The sequence below is a fragment of the Crassostrea angulata genome, chromosome 10 (assembly GCF_025612915.1).
Source record: "Crassostrea angulata isolate pt1a10 chromosome 10, ASM2561291v2, whole genome shotgun sequence".
NCBI lineage: Eukaryota > Metazoa > Mollusca > Bivalvia > Ostreida > Ostreidae > Magallana > Magallana angulata.
In genome coordinates this window covers 32056755-32075334 of record NC_069120.1, presented here as the reverse complement: position 1 = coordinate 32075334, position 18580 = coordinate 32056755, and the positions used below count along the sequence as shown (strand labels likewise).

At 33.1% G+C, this 18580-nt stretch overlaps 1 protein-coding gene and 1 long non-coding RNA gene across 7 annotated transcripts in view; one reads left to right on the top strand and one right to left on the bottom strand.

The window, feature by feature from the left end:
* The window catches only part of LOC128168234 (multidrug resistance-associated protein 1-like), a 404229-nt gene that overhangs the window by 177686 nt on the left and 207963 nt on the right, over positions 1–18580 (bottom strand). For all 6 annotated transcript variants that reach the window (XM_052834423.1, XM_052834426.1, XM_052834422.1 and 3 more), the window contains 3 exons: positions 12161–12298; positions 10997–11143; positions 1404–1488 (listed from right to left, as the gene is read on the bottom strand). In XM_052834423.1, coding sequence (XP_052690383.1) covers positions 1404–1488; positions 10997–11143; positions 12161–12298 — 370 coding nt within the window. The remainder of the gene's footprint in view (positions 1–1403; positions 1489–10996; positions 11144–12160; positions 12299–18580) is intronic.
* LOC128168243 (uncharacterized) lies at positions 16027–18295 on the top strand. Its single transcript, XR_008241311.1, has 4 exons — positions 16027–17323; positions 17569–17643; positions 17917–18051; positions 18172–18295. It is a non-coding gene; the product is annotated as an uncharacterized LOC128168243 (long non-coding RNA).

Below are 18580 nucleotides of genomic sequence, written 5' to 3'. Positions count from 1 at the left end.
TGCAATATTTTGCTATAAAATGACGAAGTTCAAAACCTGGTATTTTTTTCATAAATTATCAGAAATCAAAATCCTAGCAATATGCACACCTCTGATATATGTACAATTGATCTGCAAAAGAACAATTTCCTAACTTGAAAACTGAAGGAGGAGTTATCCGTACAATGAGGGTACCCTATATGCAATATTTTCCCCAAAAATGACTAAGTTCAAAATCTGGTATTTTTTTCATAAATTATCAGAAATCAAAATCCTAGCAATATGCACAACTCTGATATATGTACAATTGATCTGCAAAAGAACAACTTCCTATCTTGAGAACTGTAGGAGGAGTTATCCGTACAATGAGGGTACCCTATATGCAAAATTTTGCCAAAAAATGACTAAGTTCAAAACCTGGTATTTTTTCGATAAATTATCAGAAATCAAAATCCTTGCAATATGCACACCTCTGATATATGTTCAATTGATCTGCAAAAGAACAACTTCCTATCTTGAAAACTGTAGGAGGAGTTATCCGTACAATGAGGGTACCCTTTTGGCAGCCGCCCGCCCGCCATTTTCACCATTTTAATAACCGTATTTTTCCGTTGGAAAACCCGGTTAAAAATTCAGGGGGAAGCTAAGAAAACCTTATAGGGAAATGACAAATGCGTCATATGGTGGCATCAGGGGGAAAAGAGTTAATGTTAAACACCTGTCTTCTCTTTTCTCACCTTATAGAAATACTGATCTAACCCAAGCGTAAATAAGAGCCATATTTCATATGAATATTACACACATATCTTTTGATTAAGAGTATCAAAAGTAAAACTCTTTCTGTGGGGCATCATTATGAAGCAACACAAGAGTTTGAAATCAATTTGCCAAACCATAACAAACAAGTTGAAAGCCAATAGGCCTTGACGGTCACCTGATGTACCATAGTCTAATGTAAAAATTTTAACCCACAATACACAACCAACACCAATAGGTTACCTGAGTGACTAAGTGACCTAAAAACATACATGCTTACTACATATGGCCATATTTGTCTTTGTCCCCTTACCTACCCAAACAAAAAGCCTGAGCATCTGCCCAATGGGCAGTGAATTTCACAATTTAGGATGAGGACTTGAGAACAAATGCATTTAGTTTATCTCCCTCGCCTGTCAAACTACAAAATGCTGGACACTAAATTTGGTCAAGAAAACCCTAGAAGTTTCTGAGAAGGTGTTGAAAATGTCCAAATGTTAAATGATGGACAATGCACAAAGGCAGATGAAAACAATTGCAATAGGTCTCCTGAGTCACTCAGGTGACCTAAATAGTCTGATAAACAAAGTTTGGACAGAATGACTGACAAACCAGAATAAAGACCCCCCCCCAAGCCAAGTTTTACCAGTAAGAGTTTAATAACTTACTGCCATTTTCTTCTTTAATTACTGCACCTTCATCCAGTTCCCAACTGTTCAAAAACTTCTGCAGACGATTCAGAGATACCGAGGTCTAAAAATGAATACAAGATTTCAACATTCAAACTGGTATTTTCTTCAAGTTACTGTTACATTTTATAATTTTCAACATTAACAATTATTCATTAATCTAGGTCTGATTTCTAAAAGGGTTGAAAAGAAATATGTTTTAATGGCAGATAATTTTTAATTGGTCAAGCATGATTTTTCAGGATTTATAATGGTGCACAGCCAAACTTTAAAAGAATAAATCCTCTGAGCGTCAAAAATTGGCCCACTTTAATTTGCATAGGAATTAAAGGTTTCCTACATATTACTGTCTCATCATTTTATTCAAACATTGAGGTTTTTAAATTTAAATTTCATCTTTCACTTTCCTTTCATCTTTTTTCTTGCCACTGTAATTAGGCAATGTCTCAATTAATAGCAGGAATATGCTGTTTACATCAATGTAAGCGCATTAATGTTTCAAGTTGTCAAAAACTCGGTTAATGAAAACATTTCAATTAATCGTGGAAAGAAATCAAAACAGTTGTGTGCTCATGTTTTTTATTTAAAAAGTACAAAATCTTGTATGTTTGTCTCTATGGTAAAGGTATATTGTTTTCGAATTTCAACCTGTCTTGACCTCATGAATAACAAAGCCTTGAACACACGACTCGATCAAATCTATTCACATTCACACTTTGAGCACACCTATGCAAGATTATGATTGAGAAAAAAAAAAGGCCCATGGGCCACATCTTTCACCTGAGCAACACTAGAATTAAAAAATAAACTTTATGAAGTCAGAGCCAAAATAATGGGACAATCAATGTGTAAAATAGATCATGTTTTCGATCATGTATTAGATTTTCATAATTTTCTACAGATGTTCTTATGTCCTGGTCTAAACACTGTTTCACTTCCGGTTTGCCAGAGTAATTGCACTGGAGTGTTGATTAAAAATCAAGTCTTTCATATTTTTGCGTAAACATTTCATATGGATGTCATTTCATGATATTTTTCTACCGCATTTCATATGGAAATATAATAATCACACACACAAAGTCATTTTATTTGACGCAAAACATAAAAGTATATCATTTATATAAGGGTGCAAAACAAAGTTTTATTTGTAACGCTATAAGGACGTTCTTAGATGAGGGGTGAGCAAAACTGACCGGTATAAAAATTAAATTGTAAAAACATGTTTTATATATATCTATGTATCAATAGAAAAATAAAATTGTGAATTTTTAAAATACTGGTATTTAAAATTAATAACATCTAACTTAATGCTAGAATTTTTTGGCACTCAAAACAAGAGGAAAATAGACAAAAGGATGCCTCTAAATGCAGTACACCCATGCATTTTAGGCTCCCCCTAACAGCAGAATGCAAATAAATCAGCCATTTAATTTCTGTGCATTTTCAGGAGCAAGTCCTTAAGCATTGTTTTACGGTATTTTCATGGTACATTCGCCAGCTTTTTATAGAGCTATATTACCTGCTAAAAAATTCATAAAACTCTGCACGTGTAAAATCCGGATGTTTTTGGAGTTACCTCCCTTTGTTTTTGAGTCTCACAAAATTAATTTTTTTAAGTTTTCTACATACTTTTTTCATGTATTCAAAAGATAAACCTTTAAATTATGCAATTGAGAATTTAAATTTCTTTTCAAGTATACCAAATAAAAATAGCTGGAAAATCCCTATCCATCATGCTTTTTCCAATAGAAAACCCCCCTGGATTTTATATGAAACTGTGTTTAGCTACCTTAAGTTTCAGGTCATTCAGGTCTTTTGTATTTCTCGGTCCAAACACTGTTTCTCTTCCGGTTCGCCACAGTAACTGCATAGGGAGAGCTGATTAAAAATCATCTCCCAAAAATAAATACAGTAAAGTGTCCGAATTTTACACTTATTTTTGCATACACTTAATTTTTGACATTGTACCATTTTTACCAAAAATAAGAAGATCCTATGCAAGATATAAAACCTAACTTTTTACACTGTTAACTTCCAATTCCCTTTGTTTTCATTTTGCCCTCCCCTTCCCTCCAATTCATAAAGCGATCAAAATATATGAGAGCATTTAGGTACATTTTCTTCCTCGACTACTTACTCTGGCTCCAATTTCACAAAAACAAGAGGTCCATGGGCCACATCGCTCACCTGAGGAACAATAGGTATGATAAAATCAGCTTAAGGGAGTCATAATACAAACAATCTGGACAATGTACAATAATACATGTAGATCCTGTATAAATAAAATCCATTTTTCCCACTGGATATTCTTATGTTTATAATCATTAGTCCCTTTTCTAACAGGATGATTATATAGTCATATCACATGATGAGTATTGCAGTTCTCAAAAAGATCTTTAATAATTGTTTATTTATGGGATATAAAGCTACATCAAACTCTGAACCTTCTTGTGAGGCTGAAGAATTGTCCTGGAGCCAAAGTATTAACAATTATAAAGAATCATCTGGCTGTTTCTGAGAAGATTTTTAAAAATTTACTCTATATATTCCTATGTAAAGCTTCGAGCCCCCATTGTGGCCCCACCCTACCCTCGGGGGTCATGATTTTCACAACTTTGAATCTACACTACCTGAGGATGCCTCCACACAAGTTTCAGCTTTCCTGGCTGATTAGTTTCCGAGAAGAAGATTTTTAAAGATTTACTCTATATTTTCCTATGTAAAACTTTGACCCCCCATTGTGGCCCCACCCTACCCCCGGGGTTCATGAATTTCACAACTTTGAATCTACACTACCTGAGGATGCTTCCACACAAGTTTCAGCTTTCCTGGCTTTATGGTTCTTGAGAACAAGATTTTTGAAAATTTCTCGAAATTTTTCATTAATTTCTAATTATCTCCCCTTGAAAACGGGTGCGGCCCTTAATTTTCACAACTTTGAATCCCCTTAGCCTACGGATGATTTGTGCCAAGTATGGTTGAAATTGGCCCAGTAGTTCTTGAGAAGATGTTGAAAATGTGAAAAGTTTACGGACAGACGGACGACAGACAAAATGTGATCAGAATAGATCACTTGAGCTTTCAGCTCAGGTAAGCTAAAAACTCAAGTCAAATCTTTCATATATTTGAGTTTTTTCTCAAATTTGAGAAAACTTACATATCTGCATTTCACAAAAAAAATCGACAGACGGACGACGGACAACAGGTGATCAGAAAAGCTCACTTGAACCTTCGGTTCAGGTTAGCTAAAAAACACCTGTCCCAAATTCCATTGTTTATATAAGACACAAACTCAGGAAATCACTTTCCACCTGAACGCACACAAATCCCAGGTTAACAGTAAAGGGTGTCTAAAGAGGTCATAATTAGTCCTGCTAGACATTATGGGATCCATTATATATACTATGAAGAAGCAGTTCATTAAACTACTTTATAGAAAAAAAAGAAAAAAAGGCAAGAAAATGTAGACACAATACAATTTGAATAATGGATAGATTGCTAGAATTAATAATAAATTCAGACAATTGATGTAATCTATTATTGCATATATTTTTTCAACACATCGTATATATATGTAGTGGTGTGTAACTGCATCAAGTGTAGCATATGCTACACTTGATGCAGTTACACACCACTACATATTGGTCTGACAAAGAAGTTTGATTCTTTAAGTTGCCATTCATTTATAAGAATGTTTGCATGAATATGACCTTGACCCTTGACCTACAAACTTCATTCAAGGTCACTGCACATCCTTTGTCCATAACACTCTGTATATGAAGTTTGAGCCAGTTTGGACAAAGGGGAAAGAAGATATGCTCAGGACAAGTATTTTTCATACATTCTGCTATGACCCAGCACTGTTAAGACTGACTATGAAAATATCAGCAGATTTAAACGATGCATCTATTATTACAAAATATTCATATAAAGTTATATTATTTAAGGAATAAGGAATCATTCTTTGAGTATTATGACGTGATAATTTTGGTTAGGGCGTGATCAAATGGATTTGATCACGCCCTAACCAAAATTATCACCTCATAATACTCAAAGAATGAATCCTTATTACTTATATTTATATAATTTTAAGCCATCGTACAATTAAATTTTTAATATAAATAAGCAAACCCCGCAGGCGCCTCCATTTGGCGTCATTTGAAGTTATGGGTTATATAGTACAAAATCGATATGTAGTGTTATCACAGGCAAAGACACTGGAAAATGTAAATATCATGATATTAATGTGATATTAAGGTCAGACGACACGTTCCTCAATTTTATATACTTTTCCCAGGAATTTGTTATTGATTTACTACTACTTTAACAAGATTTCTTGCAAAAAATCAGGATACCTTACCAAGCATTTCTGCAAAATTTTAGTTATATGCAATCTACTATATAATCTTTTTGAAAATACACTTGAATTGCTGATATAAAAATAAAAAATATATAAAGCACAGAGAATTCCCCAATATTGGAGCTTCAATGGGGCCAGGACTTGAACTCACGACCTATGAAACCTGCGCTCCTAGCAGGGAGCGGCCACTGCTCTAACCACATGGCCATCTAGGCATATATCTATATATATAAATTTAAATAAAACTAAAGTCGATTTTAAATAATAATAAGTTTACTGGAACTCTTTATAATGAGGAGATACAAAAACAAATGCTCGAGGAACGTGTCGTCTGACCTTAAATGAAACAGTATAGTAAATGCTACTTTGTACGACACTAGGTGTGGTCCCCTGAATTGACAGTCAGTCATGTGATATGTGTTGATAATTTGGAGGTCATTAACCAATTTCAATATTACAAGGGCATACCCTTATTTGAATTAAAAATTTAAATGATGATTAAATTCTACTCCTCTCAGGTAGATTCTGAAAAGTGCTGCTGCTTTGCATAGAGTTCATCTTTTATAAGAATAGATATCAAAGAAATGAGCTCCGGTTAGAATTTATATGACTTTTGCTTAATATTTTACGTATTTATTAATTCATTCTATAGTCATTTCCTTTATTACAGACCCTGAAACGTTCTACAACACCACACGCTCGCTGCACGCTCGCTAAACGGTTCACACGAAACGATTTACACGAAACGCTGCACGCTTTGCCCGAAACGCTAAACGATTTACACAAAATGCTGAACGGTTTACACGAAACGATTCTCGCATGAAACGATTTGCTCGCTTTGGACACGCTTTTATCCTGATCAATTCGGGTCCTCTCGGATTTTTACCCTGACTCTGTTAGTAAGAATTAATTTTAAGAAAACACGAACTAATAGAAATATTGATATTAGAAACATATATGTACATAAGTATTGAATTGATGGATAAATTTAATTTGTTACTTATATTCAAAGCAAAAAATTATTTAGTCACAGAATTAGCCAAAAATACATGTATTACTTCTATAAATATATTTATTGCTCAAAAGAAATATCCATGATTCTTATCAGTGCCGTAAATAATAAAAATTTCAGAGAAAAAAGTTACTGTAACACAATATTCAATACCAAAAATAAAATCCGTATGATTACAAACTGAAATCGGTTTTTCAGTATTCGAGGGGATTTGTTTTTTCTTCGCACATTGATATTTTTATTGGTTTCAGAGAATACGATGTTAAAATACTAACTGTAAATAAACCTGTGATTTACATGATTTACATTGATAATTTGGTTTTTCAGTATTCGGCGGGATTTGTTTTTTCTTCGCACATTGATATTTTTATTGGTTTCAGAGAATACGATGTTAAAATACTAACTGTAAATAAACCTGTGATTTAAATGATTTACATTGATAATTTGGTTTTTCAGTATTCGGCGGGATTTGTTTTTTCTTCTCACATTAATATTTTTATTGGTTTCAGAGAATACGATGTAAAAATACTTACTGTAAATAAACCTGTAATTATTTACATTGATAATTTTGAAAGTTATGTAAAATATAATTAGTCACATAAGTTAGAAAAATGCTATAAAACAACCGACTAATTCTGTTTATGTCGAATCATTCGGGTAAATAAATGTTCTGTACATAATATCACAGAGAAAAATCAATATTCGTATACATAACCAGCCCCGCATAACAGCGTACAATATATCTATCATAATCTATTTGAATTAAGTACCATGCATATAGATTCCCTTAATAATTAATTGCATGTGTACATTTTAGGAAAATTTCAGTGTGTTAATTACTTATTGTTTTCCGTTATCAGTGTTTAAATAATTAAAATAATAACTTTTAGAAATATTTTTAATCGGGATTCAAAAGAATTTACTTCCTGCATTTCATAGAAATGAACAGTATATTTTCTATGTTTACATTTAATTTTGTTCAAATTAATGTTAAATAATCTATCATTGAAATTGTGTGCATCATCAAATACTGATTCTGATTACCTTGAAGTCATTAAATTTCTATTGGCTATTGACAAAAAAAGAGACGCGTGACCATCTAATGAAAACGAATACACAGAGTTTGATTGACAGGTTCAGCCAGGTGCAGGTCTTACCCGATGTCCGAGGTTACATGTATGTGTACTGGTTGTACACAGCCGAATAGTCTCTGTAACTAGTCTTCTTTCAATACGCGTACTTTTCTTTTGTTTGTTAAAAATTAATTCAATTTTGTAAAAAGATAAGTATATTATTTCTTATAGATTTTTTTCACGAGAATATCTCAAAGGAGTTTTGCCAATCAGTTTAAAGTAATGTTTAACACGAGCGCTATTTTGAAACAATTAAATTTTCAGAGAGTTCCGAATAAAATCTGATAAACGTTTCACACGGTTCTCGCACCCTTTGCCCGAAACGATTAACATGCTTTGCCCGAAACGCTGCACGCTTTGCCCGAAACGCTAAACGGTTTACACGAAACGATTCACATGAAACGCTAAATGGTTTACACGAAACGCTAAACGGTTTACACGAAACGTTTCTCGCACGAAAGTCGCATGCTTTTTTGGTGTAGTAGTATGTTTCAGGGTCTGTAAGATCCAAAATATTGTAATGATCTGTTAAGTGTATGCCCTTGTAGAATTGTGGATTTAGATAGGCTTCCCGATGTCAAACACATCGAACTTGTACATTAAACACACTAGAATAGAAATACCGTATTTTCCCAACGAATCGTCAATGCGGACGAATAGTCGAATTGCTCATTTTTAACCAAAATTTTAACAAAATCCTATGATACGTCGATTCAGATGATCGTTGACCTTATCACTTCAAAATGGCGTATAAAACTGCAGTAACATTATCAGTGTATGATGCCATGATGTCCCCGATATTGCTACCAATTATTATTAATGATTAACATCTAAACAATTACACTTCATACTTATGCATCATATTTTCAAATACCAGCAACATCTACAAAGTCGCTTGCATTGTAAACAATTCCCGATATTGCGTGTTATGCAAAACTAAACTTACTTTGTCAGAAATATTTTATTCTCATGTATTAAAATAACTATATACTCTGACCATCGCAAGTGTATTAGCCATTATGTAACCAGCCACCTGTTGACTCGGCGCGTGGTCAATGTTTGTTTAACAATTTCCGGTGTCAGAGGCATGCACCTGTCGTGTCAGACATCAAAGGGGTATCTCAAGTGCAGAAAGCTTAGCAATTACTATCATTTGATGAAACTTGTTTACTTTGTATCCCAGTAATGCAGTTACACGCTACTGTTTTACATAGACACTGTTGGAAATAATCGATCATTTGAACGACTTGAAAATGACGATATAAGACATACATACGTTTCCTAAAAATTTTATCTAACAATAATCAAAGAATTGTACAATAATTAATAAATGAACTATAATCACTCTTATAACGGTACTCTTTATATATACACAGGAAGTGAAATTGCCGTATAGATGATAGATCTCAGCCTTAGGGCAAGATTAGCACAACCTGTGTCAGCCTACTGTATAAACAATAGTATTGATATTTGTCGATTACATATTTCAAGATTGAAATTGACAATAAAATATTTCTTATTTATACTTTCCACTAACAACTTTTTACTAATAAAATAATAAAACTTAGAACATTCCAAGGACCTACTGCAATAATTTTTTCCATTCAAGTTTGGTTTCAATTTTACTGCGCAATGTTTTCTTCCCACTAGTGATAATGTACCATTTTGAAATAACTGTTATTATTGTGTATTCTAGTGTTAACAGATGAGTGAAAATGATACTTATCAAAGATGAAACAACGTAATTTTCAATCGCACAGCCAACTCGAGATGATAAAAACCAAGATTTTTAATACTATTTTTAACAATTTTCTGACCTCAAGCCTTAGACAAGACAATCATCAAGACAAAAAGTCGGGTGCTCTGCTTCAGAGAATAAAAATAACGACTAATCAATCGTCGGAAAAATACGGAAATACCCGCTCTAAAAAAATAATTACATGTTGAATTAAAACAAGCATAATAGATAGGATTTAATGGTATAATAATTGTTTTAAGATCATGCTCTGTTCATTTATTAAATGCATTTTTCCATTTTAAAAAATTGATTGATCCACCTCTCTCTACACAAAATATGTGTCAAAATTTCCAGTATGACGTCACATCGACAAGTCCACCGCGAACAGTCAGTTATTTATATTTATCGTTGTTAGACTAATTTGACTACAAAATTGCACATATTTTTAATATAGCTGAATGTTTTTGTAACCATAACAATTTGAAATTACTCTATTTATTAGCATTTTTGACAACTTGTTGTTTTGTATGATGTCCTAGTTAACATTTCCCGTACTTTCTGGTCTGCGCGACCACAAAATAAACCTTCACAGTGCTGCAGACCTTCAGCTTTGACCAAGAGACATGGTTCAAGATCACTGCAAACCCTTTACTCAAAGGCACTCTGTGGGTGAAGTATGAGCCAGATTGGGCCAAGGGGAGGTAAGATATGCTCCAGACAAGAGATCTCGGATGGAAAGACAGACAGACGAACGGACTGATCACTACAGGGTGCCGCAGAGGGATCGAGCCCTAATAAATAACAGCAGATACTAGATGACAATTTGTGGCCGGTTTTTGCTTGTCATTTTCCGACTGGAAACTATGTTTTTCAAGATAAGATCATGAATATGTATAAAAGCCTTTATCAGACAATTCCTCAGTGGTTACAAAGTGTAATTCAACTGAAAGATCATCTTACAAAGTATAAGTTAGGTTTTACTTATAAAAAATATTTTTAAACTTGAAAACGATTATTGTTTGTCATTAATGAAGAGACGTTAAAGTTTGGTTGTCCTCAATTTTAAATTGCCATTTTGACCTACTTAATGCCATTTTCATGAAGGCCAGCATATTTTTTTCAGACTCACCACACTTTAACTATGATTTAAAAAACAATGCTGGACCAATAATAATTTGTTGCCATTAAAAGTCTTTTTTTACCACTTATCAGACCAGACTTTCGTTTCAATACTATATTTTGTCAAATTTGATCTGAATGTAATTTTAATTCTTATTTCCTCACTAAATGCATTAATATATCTAAAAGCAAATATTTAAATTCAAATACCTGTACAATGTTAGAAATAACTTGTGGAAGCATAGACATTGGGAACCGCAGTATATTAAATAGTGATAAGGAAACAAATGCTTTCTCTGCATCCAAAATATTTCTAGTGTTTGACAAAAGAAATACAGCAAATGTAACCAATGAAACCTACAAAACAAGCACAAAAAAACAAATTAGCAGGTAAATTGATTTATGTTACATCTATATATATATTTATAATAATGACAAATACTGTTAACTGTAAAACAGTTTTCTTGTCCTTGGTAAATATTGCTGTCAAATAATTTTCAAATTTCAGAAAAATTTAATACATTCTTTTTGGAACTAGTTCAATCAATGTTAGGTCACATGTTCTTTAGATGGAATTCATTCAATATTGCTTACCGGTATCCAGATATTTTTTGATTTTGCAGTATGTAATATTTGGAGTACAAGTTCCCTGTTGTTTCAGATATACAGGGCCGGGCCTGCCATGTTTATCTTTTACAATTGGGAAAAAGTATTCTATATGACTTGTGACATGACAGTTCAGCTATTTTTAGAAGTGATAACTATTTGTTGAAGTGATAACTAATTTTAATATAAAACCAAAGTTTAATTTGAGAAAATGCTAAATCTGTTCACCCATTTCATTTTTCCTATAATTGTCTTAAGTGTCTTTGTAATCATACCAACAGTTGTCAAGTTTCATAGTATGAATATGATAAGAACAACGATAGTGATGACAAGTTTTGATTGTCGCTACAGATTTAGGTTGATAAAGAATAAAAAAAATCACATTTTGATAGTTTCGGTTTCTTAATTGATTTCTTCTATAATATAAAACATGACAATATAATGAAGGTTTATTGACATCTATGATAGCTTAAATTATTGGACAACACCTTATTATATGGATAAAAGTAGAACGGTTTTGCAATGTTTCAATAATTCCTTTGGTTACCAAAAAAAGAAACTTGGGCACTTGAATCAAAATGAATATTATTTAAACACATCACACATATATATCTGAACTAAAAAATCAAAGAATTACAGTAAAATGACGATGTTCATTTTAGGGGGCCATTTTAGGCCCATATCATATATAGTCCTTTGAGGTCAATACTCAGACTTGATTGAGGAAAGTTGGTGATGGCGGGGCCAGGTACTGTATACAGTACTTACTAAGAATGGTGCTGTTGTCCAAGTAAATGAGACAAAGGCATTTAGGAAAGCCATTGTTCTCAGTACTTTAAGTTCTTTTTTTCTAATATCCAGAATTTGTTCTTCAAATGATGGTTCCCAAGCATAAAGTTTTAAAACCTGTATATAGAAATTTCAGATACAATAATGCATAGTGAGAAAAGATAGTGAACAATATATAATCAAGGGCACCGCAAAGCAGAGCATCCCCCTGCGAAATGAAATATTGTGATGGGTACATTTACCTGGTTGTACAATTCTTCCCATTGCTCGCGAAAAAACACCAAAAATATTTAAAACTTAAATGATATAGTTTTATTGTCTTTATTCAAGGACATACATTACACATTTTGACAATTAGTGTAAGCACATTTTTAAAACTTTTAAGTTTCATATTGAAGATGAAACCTAGCTAAGATCTAGCAGATCTGCTCTATGGGAAAATTTGAGATAACAGTTAACATGTCAAAATTTTTTAAAAAGTAACTTTTTTACAGTGCAATGATTACCATAAAATGAATTCCTGGTTAATAATGTTGACAATATTTGTCAACGTCTCTTCTGAATAATAAACATGTTCTTCTCTTAGCAATTTGGGAAATATGGCTCAGACGGCTGCTTGTTTTGATTACATTGGGATGAAATTCTGCTTGCTTCAATTTTTCACTTTGGACATCCATCTAACTCCCCATTTCTTTAAAGTGTTTGTTTCTTACCTTTATATTCCACAAAATATCAGTTGTGAAATGTTTACTTTCATAAACCAGAAATGTCTATTGTCAAGTCGTACATAAAATTTCTGTTTTAAGTGTTGTAAATTTAATAATATGTTAATAAATATTTAACAGAATTTCTGGAAAATGAATAGAGTGTTGTATTTTAATCATGTTTATGAAGTTTAATAAACATGCATCCAAGGGTTTTCCATGAATCTTGCTAAAAAGTTTGAAATGGACACATGCGCGGATCTAGAGGGGGGGTCGGGGGGGTCCCGACCCCCCCTGGAAAATGAAAATTTATTAAATTTACATAGTAAAATTATCGCGAAAATATGCCTCGGACCCCCCCCGGCAAACACAATTATCCTTCGGACCCCCCCTGGAAAAAATTTCTGGATCCGCGCATGGGACACATATACATACCCACACATGCACAGCAGCGATGCTAATCCCCTGCACAACAAGTTACCCGAGGGAATAATTATCATATATGTAGAATAATACAAAATATAGCATATCATTTTAAATTACACAAAAGGTCAATGGGCCACATCACTCATTGACATCTGAACAACAGTTCTGTAATCTAGCTGTTTCTACATTTTTAAAAAAGAAGAGGCCAACAGGCCTTAGTGGTCACCAAAGCCCATACATAGACCTGTCAAGGAATCTCATATACACATTTAATAAAGCTTCATTCCAGAGTAAAAATAATCTAAAACATGTGTAACGGGATGGGAGAAATAATGACAGACCAGGATTCAAACCCAGTCCCTGAATCTCTAATCAGGTGCTCTACCAACTGAGCTATCTGACGCCGGTATTCGAACCTGTCTGACCGTCATATTCCTCCCCCCTTTAAGGGAACCTGCAGCATCTGTCAATTTTTGATAATATAGAGATTTTTGTGTAAAAACATCCTGAAAATGTTACTGCCATCGCATATGAATGATTTTTTAATCAATTAAACCAATTTGGCGCGAGATGAACTGTGCTAATTATACACAAATCAACCAGCCTAGAGTTGTGAAACCCCCTCTTTGTTCACCAGACTCGTGTACCATGTGTATACATACCTCAGATACACATGTGTCTGGAGCAGTATAGCTTCGTTAGTTTACCTGTTTACCTATGTCATTGTCTCAGATTAGTCGTGTGTGAAGGGTATTATGTAATCACAAAATGAATAATGAACATAAATCTGCCCATGCAAGCGTTTTAAGATATAGTATTTATTGGTAAAAACGAGAAGATGAGAATAGCAAATTTTAAAATCCTTTAAAAAGAAAACTGACTGTACCAAAATGATTATGGATATGAATTCTAAATCTACAATACTTAACTAAAATAACTAGATATGTCAAAACATCAGACCTATACCAATCATTTTAGCTGTAAAATCCAATTTATTTTGTATAGCTTTGTAAGAAAATTTCCCCCCTTCCGTTGAAGCCTTGTTATCGGCTAATTCTATTTTCTCTGGATTAGATTTCTCAAAGCATTTAAAAATAGCAACTTTGAAGCGGCGTAACTCCGTTACTTTTGTGTCGATTTTGATGCGGTTTTTTGCATTAAATTCTAGCAAATAAATTCTATGACATAAGTTTCATATCGGCTGGGCTGCAGGTACCCTTTTAATGATCTTCACCCTTGAAGATCACCCCAGGCTCTTCCCCTGGCGGGAGTTAACCTGTCAGTTTAAGGGGTTGGTCACAGCCCCAAATGTAAAGGGATGGGAGAAATAATGAGGAACCAGACTGGGATTCGAACTCAGGTTCCCTAAATCTCTAGTCAGGTGCTCTACCAACTAAGCTATCTGGTGCTGGTATTCGAACCGGTCTCACTGTCACAAATGATAATGACCATGAGTGACTCCGATGAACTAAAAATGTTTGCATTACTACTCTTTTTCAACTGAACATTTTGAGGAAAAGCGTTCTTGTTAGAGAAAAAACAAGATATCTGTGAGCCAATGCTCACTAGTGATACCCCTGCTCTGATGTGAATATGCAAAATCAGCAAAGTCGACATTTCACAGGAAGTTGGCATCTAATAGGAACAAAAATATATCCCACTATATGGCATGCCTAAACAAATAGTAAGTTAAAATTTCAAGCATCTGCAATAAATAGTTGCTGATTAATCATTTGATAAAAATAAACAAAGTTGTCATTTAACAGGAAGTTGATGTCCAATGTAACAAAAATATATCCCACAATATCACTGTCGTGTATCCGCGCCGGTAGTGACATGTTTGGATAACATGAAAATGGCGTATCCATTGCAAAAACAATGAGTGTTGTGTTCTTTTATCTATCGACAATGAGGTAAATATTAATTAAAACAATCATAACAGTCGTTCATATTTTTCTTACGGTTTTGCAATTGAAAAGAGTGAGTGTTATTTTTGTTCATCGTAAATAAAAACGACTTGTTTGTAGGAATATCAATCGTTAACGTGCCATTTTAACGCTAAAACCAAGATCTATTTCGAGATAACCCATACAAAAAAAAGTTACACTTAGTCATAACTTTTCTGTAACTAAAGTGTAACTTTTATGTACCTAAGATTTAGGCACATAAAAGTTATAACTTTTTTGTACCTAGATTGGACTTAAACTTTTTGCCCTATAACTAAAATGTACCTACATGGAACTTAGAAATTTCTTAGTATAACTAAAATGTACCTACATTGAACTTAGAAACTTTTCAGTATAACTAAAATGTACCTACATTGAACTTAGAAACTTTTCAGTATAACTAAAATGTACCTACATTGAACTTAGAAACTTTTCAGTATAACTAAAATGTACCTACATTGAACTTAGAAACTTTTCAGTATAACTGAAATGTACCTACATTGAACTTAGAAAATGTTCAGTATAACTGAAATGTACCTACATTGAACTTAGAAACTTTTCAGTATAACTAAAATGTACCTACATTGAACTTAGTCAATTTGTGAATGTGTTTGGACTTTGTCATTTTTACACTAAAAATTTAAGTGTATCTTATCCAAGAGGTTCAAGTCTAAAGTAGACTTTTATCACAATAAATATAAAAACTAATATAAAATATCGTTATAACTTTGTTTTTTATAAAAATCACGATGGGGGGGGGGGGGGGGGGGGGGGGGGGTAGATGTAGGTTGATCACACACTGGGTAGTAAAATCACTAAGATTTGTTTGAAAACAATGACATAACCATTATAACGGGAATCCAGTCCATCAATTGCAACACAAACACCTGTCCAAAATTTTATTGTTTTTATAAGGCAGAAACAGGAAATCACTTTCCGCCTGAACGCACACACATCCCAGGTTAACAGTAAAGGGTGTCTAAAGAGGTCATGATTAGTCCGTGCTGTGATGACACTGATGTTTGTTTAAGATAAAAAGTTGATGTGTGTTTTGACCAGCAGACATTTTTTATTTTGCTCCTGCAAGCATTATTTTGTTATCGGTCTCTTGAACATCATTAGACATATTACGATTTCGTTTAAACACTGTTAAATACTAAGGGGTAGCATCAACTTTATATTATCACTGAAAAATTTTCCAACTTTTCATGGCCTACCCCATGAAGAAAGGAATAGAGTAGATTTCTAGAAATTGATTCAGAATTTTCCCACGACATCGAATGCATGCGAAGAAAGGGGGGGGGGGGGCTGGTGAGGGGTGGTAGCATTGTTTGTTATTATGAGATGGGTTCATCATATTTATTCACATATTTCATTAATAGACATGCTGTTAACAAAGAACAGTACTACTATTTCCATCTGTATGTTTTCCCAGTACTAGCCTATCTCTCATCGTAATTTATAACAGCACATAGCTATAAGGACTGTGTTATAAACTTTGGGAAACATGTTTTATTTAAAAATGTGTTATAATTTTTGGTTTTACATATTCATCAATTGTAAAAATGCATTGGTATTTAAATTGATTTAGTTTTTAAAATTCCCTCAAATTATTCAAAATGGCGGCTCTTGAGACCGGAAATGCCGAGTTTTGATGATCGGTTAATAAACTAACAGGTTGTAAGGAAAGAAAATATTACTAAAATTTGTTTCAATTAAATGCAGAATTCTTTAGATAATATTAAGTAAATAATATTGTTTTTTAACCAAAATAAATTTTAAAGATTTATCCCGGTATTAATCGTGGCTGTATCGTGATTGGCCAAAATTTCAAACTTTGACTTTCGTGAATTCTGATTGGACAATTGCCATTCCGCCATCAAATTTTGAAATGGGCAAAGAAGACAGGAGTTGTTGTGAAGATTTTCCTGATTTTTTCAAGAAATATGCAGAATCACAGCGTGTTGTATGTAGTAATGAAACTGCAAGCAGTGGTTTCATAAAGATAGACATGCTTAAGACCTAGATGATATGGCTTTAGTTGTGGATGACCATTTCCATTCAGGGTAAGTCTGATGTACAAACAAGTCATTTTAAATAATTCATTTGTGTTTGCTTATCTCAATTTCTATATTATTGCTTTGCACTTAGAAATGAATTACATTTGGAATATTTCTAGAATTCTAATAAGAAGTGCATGATTTTATCATCTATATCAAAGTCTATGCAGCCATGTATATCTAGTGATGTACATTCTATATGTAATCAAATTATGGCCGACTCTTTTAAAAAGAGTATCATTGTATTGCAGAAAAAATTCCAACCAAGTCCAGCTAGCAGACTGTACACCAGATTGAAGATACATCATTAATACAAGATGAAAAAAGTAAGTGTGTGTGTTTATCAAGTAAAGATATACAGATTTTAAATTTTTAACCATTTATTATGTATATCTTTTAGTAAATGAATTATTGTAAATCTGAGAATATATAATGGCAACTGCTGTATCAATGTTGACTTTTTTTTTAGAGGGGGGGGGGGGGGGTACTAGGTCAACAGAGAATTGAAAAGTTTTACTGATATTTAATAATAATTTATGCTACATATATTGAAAATTGTCAAACAGTATCATGTTTTAAATATTATTGCCTTCTTTTAGATTAATGGAGGACGAGGATAATACAATGAAAGAGATCAGATGCAAGAGCAACCGTTCCCATAGAAATACATGCAGCCATGTAAACAGAAACCAGTTTTCACCTGCCAGGTGCTGGTCACATATATATTCAACTTGGTATGCTATATAATTTTCTGTTTTAAGTATAAGGTAGTTGTCAAGGATTTTAACAGTTACAATGAAAGTACATGTAGTAAGAAATTGCCATAATGAAACATTCTTTTTTATACATTTTAGGAAGTTCAACAGATTCAAGAAACAGATCCAGTTGTTTGCTGATAAATTACTGCAGGTCATTGGTATCATCTAGAACCAGGACTGTTTTAAAAATCATACTAGTATGTTTGGAACAAAATCATGCTAGTATGTTAGGAATTTAACCTAAAACATGCTTTAATTATGAAGGTTTTGGTCAAATTTTGGTTTACAAAATAATGTTTTTCAAACTTTCTATTCAAATTTAGCAAGAACATTAGACACACATGTAATCCCAAATGCTTTTATGTTAGATTATTGCTTTATTTAAAAAACTTGCATATAGGGTCTGTAATGATTTGAGATAATTATGTAAACAATAAAATGCTTTTTTGGTGACATATGCGGGATATGAATGTAGCGACATTGCAGAAAAAATACATTACCCGCA